We start from the raw sequence: 20,181 nt of genomic DNA, 5'->3' as shown, positions 1-20,181 counted from the left end.
GAGCCCCCGTCTCCAGTAAGACAGCTAAATACGCAAATTAAATTAAATGGAGGTTAATATTTCCTTGAAGATTGTATGTTTTAAGACTTTTGTTGATAAAAGTAACCATCTGTCTTTATATATTTGGATTTTGTTTTTACAGAGACAATCTTTTGAAAACAAGTGCTAGTCACCATCCAGGGAAACCCTTGTCTGGGATGAAGATTCTTGACGTTGGCTGTGGCGGAGGCTTATTAACTGAAGTAAGTGCCTTGCTGTGTTTTTACACTCTTCATGGTCATGAGAATGGCTTAGGGGGGCTAAGAGTGCCAGTAAAAGTGACTAAATTCTTAAAATCATCCCAACAGTAGCGAAGTAGACTGTGTTGCTGTGTTTACAGAAAGAACCCATTTCTAAAGATGTCTGATTCATCAAACAGCTTGGGAGATTTATGCATGTATTTAATATGTTTTGATCAAAATTTTGTTGTTTTTAGCTGGGTAAAAAATTGAGAGTGGCCTTCTGCTTCATTTATCCCTTTACCAAATATATTGTTTATTTTTAAGTGAATAGTACTAATTTTAATATTATTATGAGTTATGATTTTATTACAAGTTCTGTTTTTAAAATTGAAAAAAAGAATTTTCAGGAAACTACTGAAGTTTTTTGGGTTTTGTTTTTAATAAATGGGCATGGGTCATTCAGAGCTTTGTTTAATCTCTTTTAGCCCAAGAAATTAGGCAGCTTCTTCGAGATTAAATGCAGGTTTAATCTTTCCTTTTAATAAAGCCAGCAAGAGTTTTACTACTTGTGGGAATCAGTCCTTTGAAGTGTTGTAGGGTACTGGGATGTGCAGTTGTTGTCCAGGAGGAATGTGGTATAACTGTGTTTTATAGTCTTCATCAGCACAGGGGCCTTTCGCATCATAATTTAATCTTTGATGGATATTTTCCATGATAGTTTTAGTATTTTATGTGCTGCCTTTTGAAACATGGAATAGCAGTTTTGAATTACTAAAGAATTAAATTAATTTAAAAAATGTATGTATGTCTATTGTATCGACATCATTTCTCTTTTATCTTTCTCCTCCCTCTACCCCTCACCCATGTCTCCCACGTCAAATCTATGACCTCTTTAAAAAAATTATTATTGCTACATATACGTATTAGAATAAATATATGAATACAACCTTCTGTTTAGTGTTGTTCACATTTGTATGTTTTTAGGGCTGACTATTTGGTATTTGATAACCCTTTTGGTTACATTTTTGTTGTAACATGTGTTCTGTTTTCTTCTTGAGCATAACCATTTTTATGCCTCTAGCCTCTAGGGCGACTGGGGGCTTCAGTTACTGGAATTGACCCTGTGGCTGAAAACATTAAGATAGCGCAGCACCATAAGTCCTTTGATCCAGTCCTGGATGAGAGGATAGAGTACAAAGTGTGCTCCCTGGAGGAGATCGTGAATGAGACTGCAGAAGTCTTTGATGCTGTTGTGGCTTCTGAAGTTGTAGAGCATGTGATCGACCTCGAACTGTTCATACAGTGCTGCTATCAAGTATTAAAGGTAAGACAGAATTTGCTTTTCTCCCCCCTGTTTTCTTTTTTATACAACATTTCTCTGTGTAGCCCTAGCTGCCCTGGAACTTAGTCAATAGACCAGACTGGCCTTAAACTCAGAGATTTGCCTGCCTCTGCCTCCTGGATTCTGGGATTAAAGGCATGCACCACCACTGCCTGAGTCAATTTTCTTGTATATATTGAGACTTAGTTTGTGCGCTGGTATGTGGACAGTTTAGGAGACAGTTCCATGAGGTGCTGAGGAGAGGTATATTCTTTTGTGATCAGGTGAAATGTTCTCTGTTAGGTCCATTTGGTTTATAATGTCAGTTAACTCCAGCATTCCTCTGTTTAGATTTTGTCTGGATGATTTGCCTATTGGTGAGCGTGGTGCTGAAGTCCCCCACTATCAGTGTGTGAGCACTAATATGTGATTTAAGCTGTAGTAGTGTTTCTTTTATGAATTTGGGTGCCATTGTGTTTGGTGCATAGATGTTAAGAATTGCCAAGATCTTTTGGTAGGTCTTCCCTTTGATTAGTATGTAGTATACTTTCTTATCTGTTCTGGTTAGTTTTGATTCAAAGTTTATTTTGTCACATATTTAAAAAAATAGCTATAATAGCTTGCTTTAGGTCCATTTACGTGAAATATCTTTTTCTATCCTTTTACCCTGAGGTGATGTCTAATCTTGATGTTAAGTTGTGTTTCTTAGCTGCAGCCAAAGGATGGATTTTGTTTTCACATCCATTCTGTTAACCTGTGTCTTTTTACTGGAGAATTGAGACCACTTATGCTGAGAGATATCAATGAGCAGTCTTTGTTGATTCCTGTTGTGGTGGTGATGATAGTGGCAGTGGTGGTGGTGGAGATGGTGTGTGTGTGTTATCCTTTTTTTGATTTGCTGGTTTGAGATTTTTTATTCCTTGTGTTTTCTTGGGTGTGACTAACCTCTTTAAGTTCAAGTTGTCCATCTACCACCCTCTATAGGGCTGGATTTGTATATAGATATTGCTAAATTTGATTTTATTGTGGAATGTCTTATTTTCTCCATCTATGATGATTGAAAGTTTTGCTGGGTATATTAGTCTAGGCTAGCATTTGTGGTCTCTTGGAGTCTGTAGCACATCTGTCCAGGCCTCTATGGCTTTTAGAGTCTCCATTGAGAAAGCAAGTATTATTCTAATAGTCTAGAATTACAATCTTCCCAATCCCATATATCTAGATGCTAATATGAAAACACAACCAATCACATCCAGGACAATATCTCTCTACCAGATCCCAGGAAGCCTGACACAAAAGGCAATGAGCATTGTAACGTAACTGAAGCACAAGAAAAAGACCTTAAAACAGCCTGTATGAATATGACAGAGGACCATAAAGAGAAAATTAATACATTCCTTAATGAAATCTATGAAAACATAAACAGTGGAAGGAAATGAATAAAACAGTCCAAAACATAAAAGTGGAAATAGAATCAATAAAGAAAACACAAACTGAAGGAAATCTGGAAATGATAAATTTAGCAAATCAAACAGGAACCTTAGAAGCAAGCCTCACCAACAAAATAAGAGATGTAAAGGAGAATCTCACACATTAAAGACATAATAGAAGAAATTATTATGTAAATAAATGTTACTTGGCCTTTTTTCCTTGCATCTTTTAATATTCTTTCCTTGTTTGTACATTTAATGTTTTGATTATTATGTACTGAGGGAACTTTCTTTTCTGGTTGAGTCTATTTTGTGTTCTGTATGCTTGTTGTACTTTGATAGGCATCTCCTGCTATGATTTTGTTGAAAATATTTTCTGTGCCTTTGGCCTGTGTTTCTTCACTTTCCTCTATTTCTGTGGTCTTTACATAGTGTCCCCAACTTCCTGGATGCTTTTTGTGCCAGGAGATTTTTATATTTAATGTTGTCTTTGGTTGAGGTATCCATTTCTTCTATTATGTCTTTAATGTGTGAGATTCTCTTTTCCATCTTGTAGACCGCCTCGGTGGGTCGGTTAGTCTAGGGGTTGTAACCCACCTGGCTGGTCAGTAATTCCAGGGTCCCGGAGAGGCGTTATCTGAAAGACATGGGCAGGAAAGAGGAAGGAGGCCAAGCAGATTTGTCAAAGACTCCGTTTATTAGAGTCATGGTTACAGCTTATATAGCCCCTGGATGAGGAATTTGGGGCGGCAGGGGCATGACCAGAGCAGAAAGGGATCTTGCAGCATGGTCCAAGCCGGTCACAAGGTTGTTGGCCAGGAGGTTACTATCGGTCAGGTCATGATTCCTTGATCAGGAAGTCGCAAGTTGACACACCTAGTTCTCTAGATAGTTAGAATGTGGGGCGGGTTCCGCTAACAGATAGCTCTCTATTAACAGATAATTGGGTGTGGGATAGGCTCTGCCAATTTTGGGGAGAAATGGCTCCTGACACCATCTCTTATGAGGCTTGCTTCTAAGGTTCCTGTTTGATTTGCTAAATTTATAATTTCCAGATTTCCTTCAGTTTGTGTTTTCTTTATTGATTCTATTTCCACTTTTATGTTTTGGACTGTTTTATCCATTTCCTTCCACTATTTATGTTTTCATAGATTTCATTAAGGAATGTATTAATTTTCTCTTTATGGTCCTCTGTCATATTCATACAGGCTGTTTTAAGGTCTTTTTCTTGTGCTTCAGTTACGTTACAATGCTCATTGCTTTTTATGTCAGGCTTCCTGGGATCTGGTAGAGAGATATTGTCCTGGATGTGATTGGTTGTGTTTTCATATTAGCATCTAGGTATACGGGATTGGGAAGATTGTAATTCTAGATACTGATATCTAGTCTTATCTTTGTTGGGTGGATGTTTTGTTCCTTGGTTTCTGTTTCATCTCTGGATCTTAGGCAACTGTAGTGGCTGTGTGTTGCCTAGTGGGAAATTCATCTGGGATCCTAGGTGTAGCCACTGGGGATTCCAGATGAAATGTGTTTCTAGGTCTTAGAAGCTGATAAATAGAAATGGGGATGGGCTAGGAGTATGGGGGCAGGGGAGGGGGAGATGGGGCCCACCAGCTGGAGGAAAGCAGGGTGTTCCACTAGGATCTGCTTAGTCCTCTGGGAGTGGGGTAGAGAGTGAAGAGAGACCACAGCAGGTGTGCTACAGAGCTGGGTATGAGACTGGCGGATAGACTTAGAGGAGACGGGCGGGCGAGGTGAAGATCTGCAGGTTACTGCCTGCTTTACCTACTGAAGTTCCCAGGAAATGCTTACTGGAATTGAGGGCTGGGACAAGCAATGAGCTGGGGAGTGAGACTGGGAGGGGAAAATCTGTGTGGTCCATCGGGAATGGGGGTAGGAAGGGAAGGGATATCAAAGCAAGTTGTCTGCTGCAGAGCTGGGGATGAGACTGGGGATTGGATTTGGAAGGACTGAAGGAGAGGTGAAGATGCAGTTAGCCTACCTGCTTTGCTGGCTGCAGCAGAAAGCGTTACAGTAAAAGAATTGTAGATTTGCAGAAGAGTTGCAAATACAGAGTGGTTTTGCCTTCACCTGTTTTTTCCCGTATATTAACACAGTTGTCCTCAGCCTTCCTAGTGCTGCGACCATTTAATACATTTCCTCATGTTGTGGTGACCTCCAACCATGAAATTATTTTTGTTGCTACTTCATAATTGTAATTTTGCTACTGTTATGAATTGTAATGGAAATAGTTTTGGGGATAGAGGTTTGCCAAAGGGGTTGTGACCCACTGTATTAACAGCTCACAAATGGGTAGAAACCAGGTACTTAGGGCCCCATGTTGAAGGATCATTTCCTCTCAGATGCCCGCACATCACTGTATGCCCTAAAAGCCCATGCTGACCTCAATTCTGTGCCTCACTTGCCTCTTCGATGTCCTTTTCCTACACATAACCCCTGGTACATATCTACAGACTTAGGCACAGACAGTGGCATTGCCTTATTAATGCATAGAGAGCTTGCTAGGCTTATCAGTTTCTCCACTGATGTTTTTCCCACTATGTATCCATCCTAAGCTTCTGCATTGCATTAGGTACTGCGTCTCCTTAATCACCTTCCATCTTAGATGTTTTTGTACCTTTTAATTACTTTTTAATTTATTTATTGTATGTGTGTGTCATAGAACAGCTTGAGGGAGTTGATTCTCTCCCATCATATAGATCCCAGGGATTGAGTCAGGTCATCGGGCTTGTGTCAGGTCCATTACCCTTTGCCCTGAGCCATCTCATTGGCCCAGCTGTATAGCCCTGGCTGTCCTGGAGCTCACTCTGTTTACCAGGCTGGCCTCAAACTCACAGATCCACCTGTCTCTGCCTCCCAAGTGCTGGGATTAAAGGGAAGTGTTTCACTCTTAAATGGAATTTTATTACATTCATTTCCTGTTTTTCAAGTAAAATCTTTATTTATTAGTTGTTGTATTTGTATCAGTACATATACTAAATAAAGATCCTTTGACACATACAAGGATGTGGATGTAAACTTAAATCTAATTTGGTTTTTAGTGGAGACCTGTTGCGGTCCAATGCCCCAACATAAAACTACTTTTTCCTCACTCTGGACCTGTGTGGAGTCACAGGAAAATAATGAGACACAGTTTACACAGCAATATTGGAAGGGAGTCTCAGGCTTCGTTCATTCCTGAAGATCACCCACGTTTATTATTCAAACACCTTTTATTCTCCCTGTAAACCAAAGTGGCTCATTAATATTCTCTTTTAATCACACCTGCCACTCAGTCACCAGCTTGGAATCCACACCTTTCCCCAGGCGATCTACATAATAACAAAAGAGAAGGAGCAGTTCACCCTGAGCCTTTTGTTAGGTAGCCACAGCTTGTCTGGCAGGATGGCAGCTGCCTTAGAAACTAAATATGGGCCTTCGTTTAAAGAAAAAGAAACATTGCTCACCACTATCACCATGAAGTGGGATACTACAGAACAGAGATGAGAGACTCATAAACGATTCTTAGTAAGATTTACAATACTAGAGTTTCCAGAGACAAAGTACAATGTGTAGTGATGTGCACACCCTAATATTTTGTCCTCTGTCTTAGTTTGAATCTAGGGTGGTGTTAAAAATTACCTCTTCTCCCTATTCTATACATTGCCATATCTATCTATCTATCTATCTATCTATCTATCTATCTATCTATCTATCTATCTATCTATCTATCTATCTATCTATCTATCATCTTGAAAGATCCCCAGAGAGGACCTTTCCTCTCTGATGAAGACCCCAGAACCAGGACACTCCGAGACCAGGCCACAGGATGCAATTAACAGGAGGTTTATTGAGTAAGCACAGGTACCTGCGGGCAGCAAGTCTTTCGTAGGGCTTGCGCGCCTGCAGACTGGGGGAAAGTCTTTTTATAGGAAAGAGGGTAGCAGAAGCAGATTACAGAAGCAAATGCATGGTTATTGGTCAGCTGGAATGGGCAAGGGGCACAGGTGGTTCTTCCTTTCCCAGAATAGATGTATGGGGTCCTGTTTTTCTTGGTTCTTCCTTTCCCAGCCCAGATGTATGGCAACAGGCTTCCTGTTAATTGATTCTATATTCTGCCTTGCAGCCAGGAACCCTGACCTCACTCTGCATTTACATTGTTCGTCAAAAGCCGCGTGGAATGACGTTACAGCAGCTAAGCTGGGATCTTCCGTAGGGGGAATTGTTTCTCCTGTGAATTGTTGATATATTCTAAGTTGGGCACATGTGCTGGCTATAGGCTTCCTGTTTCCCCTAGACAAACGGGATGTTCTCATGAGAGCCGGCTAGCTGCAGGTCCTGAGAGGGTCCTGAGGGTCTCAAGCGGACAGGATGTTTCTCATGAGAGCCGGCCAGCTGTGGGTTATGGGGGGGGGGCGGCTGGGCTCGTTATTGCTGCTAACTTAATGCTACTAGGTAGGGGTCTTTTATTCTTTCATTTCCCCATTTTTTTTTTTTTTTTTGGGGATAGACTACAAAGGGCTTAACTCAGTCCTATGAAACACATGGATGCCTTCTCCCAAGAGGCAAGTTTTAAATATCTTTTGTTGTAGGCACCGGGAGTGTTGTTTCTCAGCTCCAGAGAATGTGCCGGAGAAGTCAGTTTCGGTCCAGCTGGCACCACATGGCATTTACGAGTTTTCATTGCATCTTGTAGCATCAGCTTTATCCAAACATACAGGGTTGTGTCCATTGTGAGAACTTTAACAAACAATGAGAGAAAATGCAATACAGGATGACAAATGTTCAAAATAAACAAAAAGCCCTAAAACCAGAGGACAGCCAATGAAGACATAAATATTTTTGAGACTGACCTTACCCAGGCTTTACATTTGTAAGTACAGTATTAAAAAAGTTTTGACATCCCATTGATAATTTATTTTATCATATATTAAACCATATCTGTTTATCTTTTGAAAGCCATATCCCTATAGATTAAAACAAGATTTTTCTGTAGAAAAACAAAACCTGCCAAGAGGTAAGGAGGCTTTAGGTGTGTTTGCTTCTCTCTGCAGCTATCTGCACAATATGGTCTGATCTGGAAAAGTCTCAAACTGTACTAAATAATTTCTGTCCATAGGTCCCAGACACACAGAGGAGGAGCAGAACAGGATTGTCTTTTGCTTCTGCTGTCTGATATTGTGCTTTAAAAGACATTTTTTTAAAAAAAATGAGCAGAGCCCTGTGGGTTTCTGACTTTAGGAAAGAAGAGCCTTAAAGGTGATGTAAGCCCATCTTATAGCAGATGTGCCTGCCCTGTGCAAGCCTTGAGCTCAGGATTTTATCACCAGGGTCAGCCACCGTCAGCGGATACATGAGCAGCAGCTAACTAGCCAGGCAACAGAACTAGTGGCAGCGATTGCCGGGGTGTTTTGAACCCAGGAAGGACAGGAGGGAGGGAGGTCTGTCCAGTCATTTTTGCTGGTCTCCAGGGCCAATTATGTCAATTTGTTCTTTTAGAATCTTATTTATCCTATCTATCTGACCTGAGCTTTGGGGTTGGTAAGCTTAAGTTCCAACTGATCCCCAATGTCTTGGCCACACCCTAACTTACCTGGGCAACAAAGGCAGGTCTATTATGGGACATGATTATCTTGGGCATCCCAAACCTTAGGATGATTTCTTTTTGATCTTTTTAGCCATTATATTGGGTGTCTCAATCTTGGTCAATGTATGATAGCTATCTTCTTTGGAAAATGTGTGGCCTCCTGGAGGCTCAAAATTTTTGCAGATGTCAGTCCTTCTTGTCTGTATATTGTTTTGAAGCATACCTGCTGTTAGTATAGACGTTCCCTCTGCCATCTGTAGAGCTTGTATCAAAGCCACAAGTTCAGCGTTCTGGTCGGGTTGCCATCCCTGAACGGAGGCTACTGGCCCCGATCATTTGCTTCCTGTCCACCAATGTTGCCCCCGCCTTCCGCTTACCTTCAGTCTTGTGTACCTGCTTAGCTCAGACCGTCAGCCTTGTGCCCCTGGCAAGCTTCGCCCTCGTTTTCGGCTCTGCCTGGCACAGCTTAGCCTGCCATTTTGCCATTCGCCTGTCCTTTATGCAGATGCTGGTAGGATCCATAGTTCATCGACGTCAGCCCAGCACAGGAGCAGTAGTCAGGCACAGGAGGGCACCTGTGGTAGCATTTGACTGCTGTATCGCAGTCTGACATGGGTGAGGGGAGCAAGACTGTAAAGTGAGCAGTCAGGGCTCATGTGAGCTTTAGAGCAAGCACAGCATCAAGGCAGTTGCTAGGAGGTGAGGATTTCTTCAGCGGTGGAGGCAGGGAGAGGTGGTCATCCTGGTGAGGAGGGCGTGGTAGAGGCAGAGGCAGACAAGCAGCCTGTGTCTCCTGCAGAACTGAAAACAGCAGCAAAAGCAAAAGTCCCTCATTTGGTCAACAAAAGGCTTTGGTCATATATTTAGAAGTGACCAGGGAGGAACGAGTCATTTATTTGTCTTTTTTTTTTAAATTTATAGTTCGTAAGGTGTCCAGTTTGTATTCTTTATTCAGTTCCAGGATCCCTCTTCATTTGTCTTTGATCTTCTGTTGCCCAGGCTCCTAATCTATCTGAGTCCTATCTTTCTTTTGCTTCCCGCCTCTCTCTCTTTCATTTCCCTTTCTCTGTCCCTCATTTAACAATTTTTTTCTCTCCAAATTTTACTAAGTATAATCTTTTTTTATCTACTTGCTGTATCTTTTTTTATATCTGATGTTGTCCGTCCTATGTAGGCTATGGCTACTGCTGTCTGCTGACCTTCAGAGGTTGGGTAAAATGCCTGTAAACTTTTATTAATCATTTAAGGAACACAGATCTTAACTGGCCCCTGGAGAACCTCTCTTACCTTGGCCGAATTAGTGGGGTGCCTTGCAGGCCCCCCTGAGATTTGCCATGAGCCCAACATTATGACTGTCAGTTTTTCCCTTTAAGAATTAATTAGACGTTATCATGTAGAAGAATGAAAATAGATCCATATTTATCTCTATGCACAAAACTGAAATCCAAACAAATTAAAGACCTTAACATAAGGGCGACAATATAAATAGAATTTTGAACATGGCCTCAGTAGCGTAGACATTAAAGGAAACAATCAGTAATTGAAATCTCTAGAACTGAGAAGCTTTTTGTATAACAAAGGATATAATTAACAACATAATATCAGCCTGTAGAATGGGGAGGTATCATGAGACATATAAGGAACTTAGGAACTTAATCCTCATAAAAAACAAATATTTCAGTACAATTACGTCACAGACCAAAACTGTAAATTTTCACCAAATGAACTTGAAATGTCTGAAAGATATTTAAAATTTGCTTAAATATAACATTTTTAATCATCAGGGAAATGTAAATTAAACAATTCTGAGATTTTATCTTATTCCTGTAAAACTGACCAAGATTAAAAATGTCATTTGACAATTTATGCTTACAGCTACTTTGAACATTAGCATGGTGGATTTTCAGAATTAGATAACATATTACCTTAAAAACTTAGCGACATTTTTTATATTATCATAGACAGAATCTGAAAACAACCCAAAATGCATCTTTTTTATATTAATAATAAATGAGAATCTTTGCCATGTTTTTTTTTTTGAAATATCCATAAACATTATAAAGAGTCAAAAGGGCCATTTCAACTTAACCTCATCATTTAGTAACGCCCCCTTTGCCATTGTAGTGGGGTGAGAGGCTTTAGCAGATCTTTGCCTTGTGGGGCAACTCGGGGCCCCCACCTTATTACAAGCATTGTGAGCAGACAAGTGTTAAATCCAGATCTAAACATGGGCTGGCTTAGAAGCTCATCTGGGCTGTTCATAGGGCCCCAGCCCTGTGCCAGGGCTTTTATAGCAATAGTTCTTGAAGACAGTGTAGTCCTGCACCCATCTAAACAGAGCTGGGAATTCACTTTTCTCTGGACACACTGCATAGTAAGAAATATAGAAACCAACAATCTGTAGTTTTTTATAAGCACATTATTTTAAAGTGACTTAATTTAATTTTTTTAATTTTTAAACCAGAGGCTTTTACCTGGATGCAGCACATGATGACTGGAATAGAGCATCCCCAGAAGACAGATGTTATTAGGGCTGGTAGGCCCTTTTAATGTCAGCTTACTCCATTACCTGCAGCTCCTGAATCCACATTTGTCATTTACCAACAGCCACAGGGATATTTACTTGCAATCTCTTGCCCTACTGCCAAAACGGAAAGGTCCAGGAGGCCTTAGTTCCGTGACCCTGGCGCTAGCATCAGCTACTTTCCCTGGGCAAGGGCCATAGATCTTTGGCACAAGGCTTTATATGGCATTTGTAGAGGGGAGGCTGCCATTTAATCCCTAGCACCTTATTTTTCAAGGAAAACAAGCCTTATCTTTGGAAAGAAGACCCCATAGGGAACCCCATTGGGGATCCTCCCAGGACCTGGCTTCAGCAGCTCCGTCCACAGTGAGCTCCTAGTTGTATAGCACAAGCTTCCCCCATCCACACCTCAGTACTCACAGCAATTTAGCAGCTTTTCTCTGAATGGGATTCCAGAGGCCCCAGGAGGCATTCCCTCCAGGGAACTCGTCAGGTCAGGTTTGGTCGGCCATCTGGAAGCCTCAACTCAGTTCCTGGGGGATGCCACATCGGTCACCACTGAGGCTCCTCTTTAGCCCTCACACTGCCAGTAGCAGCTGGGAAGACCTGTGCATTGGCTGTAGGGGGAGGGAACATCCTGGACTGTCTAAGGCAGCCCTCCTCCCCCAGTCCTCCCGTGCGGTGCTGGTAGACTTCAGGTCAACAAGGGAGGACGTCACTCTCAGCACAGGGATTTCAGGGGGGGGGGGCAAGCATTCCCTTCTCGTGGATGTTCCAACCCCAGTCTCTACCTGACGTAGCAGGGAGAGCAAATTGTGAGCAGAGGTGGGCAGGATTACATGGCCCAACTAGTCATCAGCTGGGCTTATTCCTGAGCAGCGTCTAACGGAGCTAAAGCCTTTGTTTGGTTTTGACACAGCTAAGAGAGCTCTCCCGTCAGTGAGCTCCCCTGTGGGGTGGGGTGTGGCAGAGGCTCAGTGTTACCCCAGCACCTGGCACTGAGGGGAGAGTTATGCTCCCTGGGCTCCTGCAATGATGCTAAGGAGTTTAAGCATCTCTGCGTCGGCGCCCATGGTAACAGCTAAGGCGGCCGCTGTTGGGCCGGGGAGGTGACTCACACGCAGATGTGGGGGCCACAGCTACCCCCTTCTCTGACTCTGGCCAGGGTTGCTGCCATGCCCCGCCCTGCGTCCTGCTGAGAAGTTTGCTCAGAGCTGGAGCTGGTTGCCCCGCCTAGGCCTGGCTCCAGGCTGTGCTGCAGGAGATCACAGCCCTGCTCCCTCCCTCCTTGCAACAGCAAGCAGGACAGTTCAGCAGCACAGCCTAGAGAAGTAAAGGAGGGGCAGACTGTCAGCATTTCTTTTGGATTTTCATAGAGTTAGGGCCAAAGAGATGGTTATTTACTGCCCCATGGTACCAGATTTAGACTCGAGTACAAACAGATATACAAAACAAAGAACATATTAAGCACAAAAATACACAAACAATACAGATGCGCAGGCGCAGTTTCGGCGTAATACCCAAAACAGACTTTCAGACGGAGACCTCTCTCCTCCCAGAAGAATCACGTACCCTTTGGACTGTGGGGGTGCCCCGAACAGCCCTTCCTGGGTAGGACTCACCGAATACAGATGGGCCAAGAACCTGGCCCCAGACACCTCTGGGACGTCTCCCAGGGCTGCGGTCGGGAGTATGAGCTCGTCAGCTCCTCCACGGGTCCGCCAGATACAGATACACCTCTTCCAGATACGGATACAGATGGGCCAAGAATCTGGCCCCAGACACCTCTGGGACGTCTCCCAGGGCTGCGGTCGGGAGTACGAGCTCGTCAGCTCCTCCACGGGTCCGCCAGATACAGATACACCTACAGATACGGGCCCCAGACACCTCTGCCAGATACGGGTCTAGTTAGCTAACTAGTACGGTCGCAAGCGCAAACATAGAAACACAAACGGTCACACAGACAAACGCAAAGACTAACGAATCAGCGCTGGCCAGCTTACCTCCCTGTGGTGGGTCGGTAGTTCCTGGGGGGTGTCTTCAATTCCCGGCCAATGCACCAAATGAAAGATCCCCAGAGAGGACCTTTCCTCTCTGATGAAGACCCCAGAACCAGGACACTCCGAGACCAGGCCACAGGATGCAATTAACAGGAGGTTTATTGAGTAAGCACAGGTACCTGCGGGCAGCAAGTCTTTCGTAGGGCTTGCGCGCCTGCAGACTGGGGGAAAGTCTTTTTATAGGAAAGAGGGTAGCAGAAGCAGATTACAGAAGCAAATGCATGGTTATTGGTCAGCTGGAATGGGCAAGGGGCACAGGTGGTTCTTCCTTTCCCAGAATAGATGTATGGGGTCCTGTTTTTCTTGGTTCTTCCTTTCCCAGCCCAGATGTATGGCAACAGGCTTCCTGTTAATTGATTCTATATTCTGCCTTGCAGCCAGGAACCCTGACCTCACTCTGCATTTACATTGTTCGTCAAAAGCCGCGTGGAATGACGTTACAGCAGCTAAGCTGGGATCTTCCGTAGGGGGAATTGTTTCTCCTGTGAATTGTTGATATATTCTAAGTTGGGCACATGTGCTGGCTATAGGCTTCCTGTTTCCCCTAGACAAACGGGATGTTCTCATGAGAGCCGGCTAGCTGCAGGTCCTGAGAGGGTCCTGAGGGTCTCAAGCGGACAGGATGTTTCTCATGAGAGCCGGCCAGCTGTGGGTTATGGGGGGGGGGCGGCTGGGCTCGTTATTGCTGCTAACTTAATGCTACTAGGTAGGGGTCTTTTATTCTTTCAATCTATCTATCTACCTACCTATCTATCATCTATCTATCTACCTACCTATCTATCTATCATCTATCTATCTATCTATCTATCTACCTACCTATCTATCATCTATCTATCATCTATCTATCTACCTACCTATCTATCTATCTATCATCTATCTATCTATCTATCTATCTATGATCTATCCATCTGTTACAATTGAGAGAGAAAGACAGAAAGACCCATAAGGTGATTTTGCAGTGGTATTTTATACTCGTTAGGCTAATGAGACTATAAGGAGTACGTCTTTCATGCTGTTTTGAAAATGAACATACGAAATAAAAAGATTGTCTTTAAATAGGCAGACTAAATACTCCCATAAATCTAAGTGTTTTTCTCGATCTTTTCGTAACCGTTTCACAAATCAAAACAAAAAATGCTTGAGCTTTAATCATTAATGTTTGTGTGAGAGAGCGTTTGTTGGCAGTACTCCTGAGCACACGATGTATGGGGGGGAGGGGGGGTGCTGCTCCAGGCACATTAGGTGCAGCACCTGAGAGACACATGGAAGACCTCTGTATGTTAAGGGGACCCGAGGAATCAAGGCCTTCTAGACACAACAAGGCTGACACACACTCAGCAGTACTATGACAACATGCACAGGGCCTGGGCCTGCATAGGTCTGCACCAGGTGCACAGGGCTTGAACTGCATAGGTCTGCACCAGGTGCACAGGGCTTGAACTGCATAGGTCTGCACCAGGTGCACAAGGCTTGAACTGCATAAGTCTGTACCAGGTGCACAGGGCCTGGGCCTGCATAGGTCTGCACCAGGTGCACAGGGCCTGGGCCTGCATAGGTCTGCATGAGATGGGCTCCTAAATCTGAAAGAAGTAGACAACAGACCCATTCTCCTTGTTCAAATAATTTATTTATTTTTATTTATGTGTTTTATTTATTGCTGTTTTCCCTACGTGTATATTTGTGTGAGGGTTTAGGATCACCTGGAACTGTAGTTACTGACAGTTGTGAGCTGTCATGTGGGTAATGGGAATTGAATCTGGGTCCTCTGGAAGAGCAATCAGTGCTCTTAACCATGAAATCATTACTCCACCCCACCTGCCACATTCTTAACCCAGAAGCTATCTCCAATTGAGAGCCAATTAGTTTTCTCCAAGGGGGTCTCACTGGAGAAACAAATCCTGGTAGACCCCATGCCCAGCAGTAGCTGGTCACAAAACTAACTCAGTGACATCTTTGAAGGTTCTTTGTCCTTTAATATTTTTCTTAATCTTATAAATCCTTTACTTTATATATTATGGCTTCCAGTTTTGATTTTTTTGTGGGATTCCTGCGCGTTGCAAACGCGTGTCTGCATCTATGTGTTTCTTGTGGGATTCCTGCGCGTTGCAAACGCTTGTCTGCATCTATGTGTTTCTTGTGGGGTTCCTGCGCGTTGCAAACGCGTGTCTGCATCTATGTGTTTCTTGTGGAATTCCTGCACGTTGCAAACGCGTGTCTGCATCTATGTGTTTCTTGTGGAATTCCTGCACGTTGCAAACGCGTGTCTGCATCTATGTGTTTCTTGTGCTTTTTTCTTTGGCCTTTTTTCTTGTTTGATTGTTTTGTCATATTCTGATTATTTATTTTTGGTTTATTTTATTTATTATTCCTTAGGTACATGTTTGTTTTCTACTGAGAGACAGAAAGGGTATGGATCCGGATGGGAGGGGAGATGGGAGGACATGGGAAGAATAGGAGGAGGGAGAACAGTAATAGGGATATATTGTATGGGGAAAAAAACCATTTTCAATAAAAAGAGAAAAGAATGTAAATGTATGCAGGTATCGACCTTTGATAAAGTGTTTAATACATACCAAAGAGATTATAGAAATATGCTATAGCAATAAAAGGATTTTGAGTTGAAAGCCGTGCTTGATGTGTACAGACTTAGTGACTGCCTGTAGATTGCCTGTGATAACAGATCTTCCCAAGAGAGAAGAAAAAGTGCTACTTTGGTAAATTCTGTTTTCTATCTACTTACATGTCTTGTTTGCACCAACATCATCTGGAAAGAAGGAGAGTGGGGAAGTAAGCCTCTCCCTGACAGTTGCTCCCAACTTTTTACACTTCCTCCATCCGTTCACTTGCATGTATGTTTCCTCCCTTTAGCCTGGTGGCTCGTTATTCATCACTACAATCAACAAAACACAGCTGTCCTACGCCTTGGGCATTGTTTTCTCAGAACAAATCATGGGCCTTGTTCCAAAAGGCACACACACATGGGAGAAGTTTGTTTCACCTGAAAAGCTGGAGAGTATTCTAGAACCAAGTAAGTGTTACGACTGTTGTCCAGTCCTTTCCGAACCTTTAATGCATGTATAATTATTAATCTCATGATCTAGCGCATATTTAAGCAGGTTACCATTTTCCCCCATGTTAGTTGTATCTCTTCAGCAATGTCTCAACTCTTTGAAATGGTGGTTATGGAGGAGATACTGCTTCTACCTGGCTCTTAGTCCTGGCTGCTTGGATCTTCACTTGTTTAAGGATGGGCTTCAGTGTATCTGTCTTACTTACACGTGCTCAGTGGCTCCTGGTGAGCCCTGCCTATCTCGATTTATCATATGATTTCTCCAGACTCTTCTATACTCAGATGTATTCCCACCTTCCATGTAATTTCTTGTGTATCTCTGGTTCCTGCAGAAGTGACCACGGTAGACATGAGAGCTGCAGTCGGCTTTGGAGCTCGTATATTTCACCCTGCAGTAGAGTGTGATCTAAATATGGCTGCATGTCATTTTCACATTTCTCCACTCTTTTCTGGCCCACAGTCTCCTTCTTGTACTCCACACAGTGCCTCACCGTGCTCGTGAAGTAATGCTTCCTAGCTCCCCCACTTGGCAGAAGTGTACCCACCAACCGCTTCATTTAAAATACTCTCCGTTCAGGGCAGTGTGGTGGCTTCAAGAGATGTCTGTAATTTTGTTGAAAATAGACTAGAAAAAAGATATTTTAAATAAGATTTTTGGAACCAGGAATAGTAGTGCATGCTTGTGATTATAGCATATGAAAGGCTGTGACAGGAAAACTGGGTATTCAAGGCTAGCCTGGGCTACACAGAAAGGTGAGGCTCTGTTTCAACAAATAAAAGAGAAAACAACAAAGAAGATACCTTATGGAGACAATCTCTTATTGACAGGTATTCTCAAGTGGCAGCTAGCATTTGTTGAGAACTTAGAGAATTCTAAGTACTGAGCTATTTAAGACATATCTCCCCTAATTCCAATGCTGCAGGACACATGATCTGTCTGTGGCATTCGGAATGGGCCACCATTGCAGCAGGTGTCAGAGCTGCAATGGTGACCCCAGTCCTCTGCTTTGGAGTACATATTCTCACTGCAGTCAAGTATGATCAAAGCAGCTTTGTTCATTAAATTAAGAATTACTGTAGACTCTTGTGGTCTGAATTGTACATGATTATTGAGTTCAAGTTTTCTGATTTGTTTTCAGATGGTCTGTCAGTTCACACTGTGGCAGGAATGCTCTACAATCCCTTCTCGGGCTACTGGCAGTGGAGTGACAATACCAGCCTTAACTATGCAGCACATGCTGTGAAATCCAGTGCACAGGAATGCCAGGAGCCTGCCGCGTCTGCTTTACAGGGGGACGCAGAAACGCTCCATGCGAATGCCTCAAGTAGCCCGCGTGTACATGAAGAGCTGCAGTAATGAGATAGCTCTGACGACAGTAGTAATGTGCTTAAAAGTTTGTTGTTTACAGATTCAGAAAGCTTAATTTTTTCAACGAGAACCTGAAGAACAAAAGGTCAATAAAAATAGCTAAGTCATGGGAGAAAAGTTTTTGTGTCACCTAGGAGACACTTGGTGAAATTTTCTCAGGAGGTTTTGTCAGGTATGCTAAAGGAGCTTTTATTATAGAAATATGTGTGCTCACTTCATTTCATTCTACGTACTAGGCATTTCTCACATGTATATACAAAACATATGCTGTTATTTATTTTAACCAAAGGAATCTCTGTTGTTTGTGGTATTTCTGTATTTTTGGTTAAAAGAAACACTGACTAAATAAAAGCTACTGTAATTTATGTCACTTTTACTTGTGATATACAAAATATATTTTGAGCCAGTGGTGGTGCACATCGTTAATTCCAGCATTTAGGAGTCAGAGACAGGTGGATCTCTGTGAGTTGGAGACCAGCCTAGTTTACACAGTGAGTATATAGGCCAGCTAGGTCTATATAATGAGATCCTGTCTCAGTCAATCAATGTTTTTCTTTGTTATTTGTTCTTTTAGAATTCTGAACAATATATTTTGTATTTTGATCATATTCAACCTCCTACCCCAATTCCTTCTCTACCCATTCACCTGTATGCGCGTATGTGTGCACATGCGTGTGTGTGTCTGTCTGTCTGTCTGTCAAGTTCAATTTGTGCTGCTCTTAGACTTTTGACTGTGTGGATGCACTGAAGTGTGATTGACTTACCAGGATCCCCACCCTTAAAAACAAAACAAACAAAAACCTGATATTATGTCTTCCAGTAGCTGTCAATTCCCAATAACTTCTAAGCTAGTGGTGGAACTTTGTACCTACCTCACCTTTTCATACTGGGATTTTGTCTAGCATAAACTCGTGCAGGTCTTGTCCATGCTGTCTCAACCACTCTTAGTTCACACCATATGTACAATGGTTCCTTGAATCTAGAAAACATTTTCTTGTACTCATCTGGTTGCACCCCATCCTTACTCAAGGGAGACAGATTTCTCAGTATTATCAACTATTTTCAATTTAATTTAGAAGACTTCTCATATTTCTTCTGACTCTTGAAGGTCAATAAAGGGTTGCTTAGAATGTTCTGCAATTTTTATTTTTCTGATTTTCTTCATGAAAATTAGTTAATTCAGATAGTGTATTTTTTTTATAAGGAATACTATATAGTGTGGATATAGTTCACTGGTAGAGCACTTGACCAACATAGAAAAGGCCACAGGTTTCTCCGTGATCCAAAGTAAATAAATAAAAATAAAAAGAAGGGGCTGGAGGGATGGCTCAGTGGTTAAGAGCAACGTCTGCTCTTCCAGAGGTCCTGAGTTCAATTACCGGCAACCACATGGTGGCTCACAACCATCTGTAATGAGGTCTAGTGCCCTCTTCTGGCCTGCAGACGTACACACAGAACATTGTACGCATAATAAATAAATAAATATTAAAAATAAATAAATAAAAAGAAGAATAAGAAAACAACAACACACAAACACACTACAGAAGTTTCCCATCAGGAAACTTATGCCATCAATTTCCTTATTACTTACTGGTGGCATTAATTTTCATAATTTTGGCTGGTTGGTGTCTGATAGATTTGTTTCTGTAAATTTACTACTTTTTCCTTGGCACGATTAAGTGCCTTATAAGAGAATAGCTTGAGAATATTTAAATACTCTATTTTCCACATTCTTATTACCATCCTGTAAGAGCTCTCCAGAGTAAGAGAACTTATATGATGAATCTCTCCCTATATATAAAGGGATTTATTGGAAAGGCTTACGGGCTGCAGTCCAGCTAATCCAACAACGGCTGGCTAGGAATGGAAAGCCCAAGAATCCTGAAGTTGCTTGCTCCATGAGGCTGGATGTCTCAGCTGATCTTCTATAGAAGATCAAAGAAGTAGGCTCTAATGCCAGAAGGAACGGATGTGCTAGCAAGGTGAGGGCACAGAACAAATGCTTTCTTCTTCAATATCTTTATTTAGAAGTCCAGCAGAAGGTGTGTTCCAGATTAAAGGCATTCCTGCCTCAAGGTCCAGATCAAAGATGTGTGTCTTTATACCTCAAATACCTGGATTAGAAGTGTATTCGCCCACTTCAAACCAAGCAAAAACTCTCTCACAAGTGTGCCTCCAATTCTGGATTCTAGTTCATTCCAGATGTAGACAAATAGACAACTAAGAAGAGCCATCACTCATCCTGCTTGGGCTGACCTGAAACTTACTTTGTAGACCTGGATTGCCACAAACTCACAAAGATCTACCTGCTTTTGAAACCCCAAAGTAAAATAAACTTTCCTTCTTAAATTAAAATAAACTACCTTTCTAGTGCTGGGATTAAAGGCATGTGTCATGACACCTTTTGTTTTTGAGACAGAGTTTTGTGTGGCCTTGACCTGACGGTATAGCCAACAATGACTTTGAACTTTTAATTCTCCTGCCACTACCTCCCTGCAGATATTCCTCACTCTACCCAGTTCACTACTTGTGGTTGAATAGGAATGTCCCCCACAGACTCACATGTTTGAATGCTTGGACCATAGGGAGTGATACTATTAAG

The 20,181-nt window shown here is 42.4% G+C and overlaps 1 protein-coding gene across 1 annotated transcript in view; it reads left to right on the top strand.

Moving 5' to 3' along the window:
* Positions 1-17,944, top strand: part of Coq3 (coenzyme Q3, methyltransferase) — a 36,024-nt gene extending 18,080 nt beyond the window's left edge. Inside the window, exons 4-7 of the mRNA XM_075971311.1 lie at positions 143-242; positions 1,303-1,545; positions 16,009-16,168; positions 17,350-17,944. Of these exons, the coding sequence (XP_075827426.1) occupies positions 143-242; positions 1,303-1,545; positions 16,009-16,168; positions 17,350-17,567 (721 nt within the window). The 3' untranslated portion in view covers positions 17,568-17,944. The remainder of the gene's footprint in view (positions 1-142; positions 243-1,302; positions 1,546-16,008; positions 16,169-17,349) is intronic.
* The last annotated feature ends 2,237 nt before the right edge of the window (positions 17,945-20,181 follow it).

The sequence above is a fragment of the Microtus pennsylvanicus genome, chromosome 5 (assembly GCF_037038515.1).
Source record: "Microtus pennsylvanicus isolate mMicPen1 chromosome 5, mMicPen1.hap1, whole genome shotgun sequence".
NCBI classification, from domain to species: domain Eukaryota; kingdom Metazoa; phylum Chordata; class Mammalia; order Rodentia; family Cricetidae; genus Microtus; species Microtus pennsylvanicus.
The sequence above is the reverse complement of the archived record's forward strand: the minus strand, read 5'-3'. Positions and strand labels throughout refer to the sequence as shown.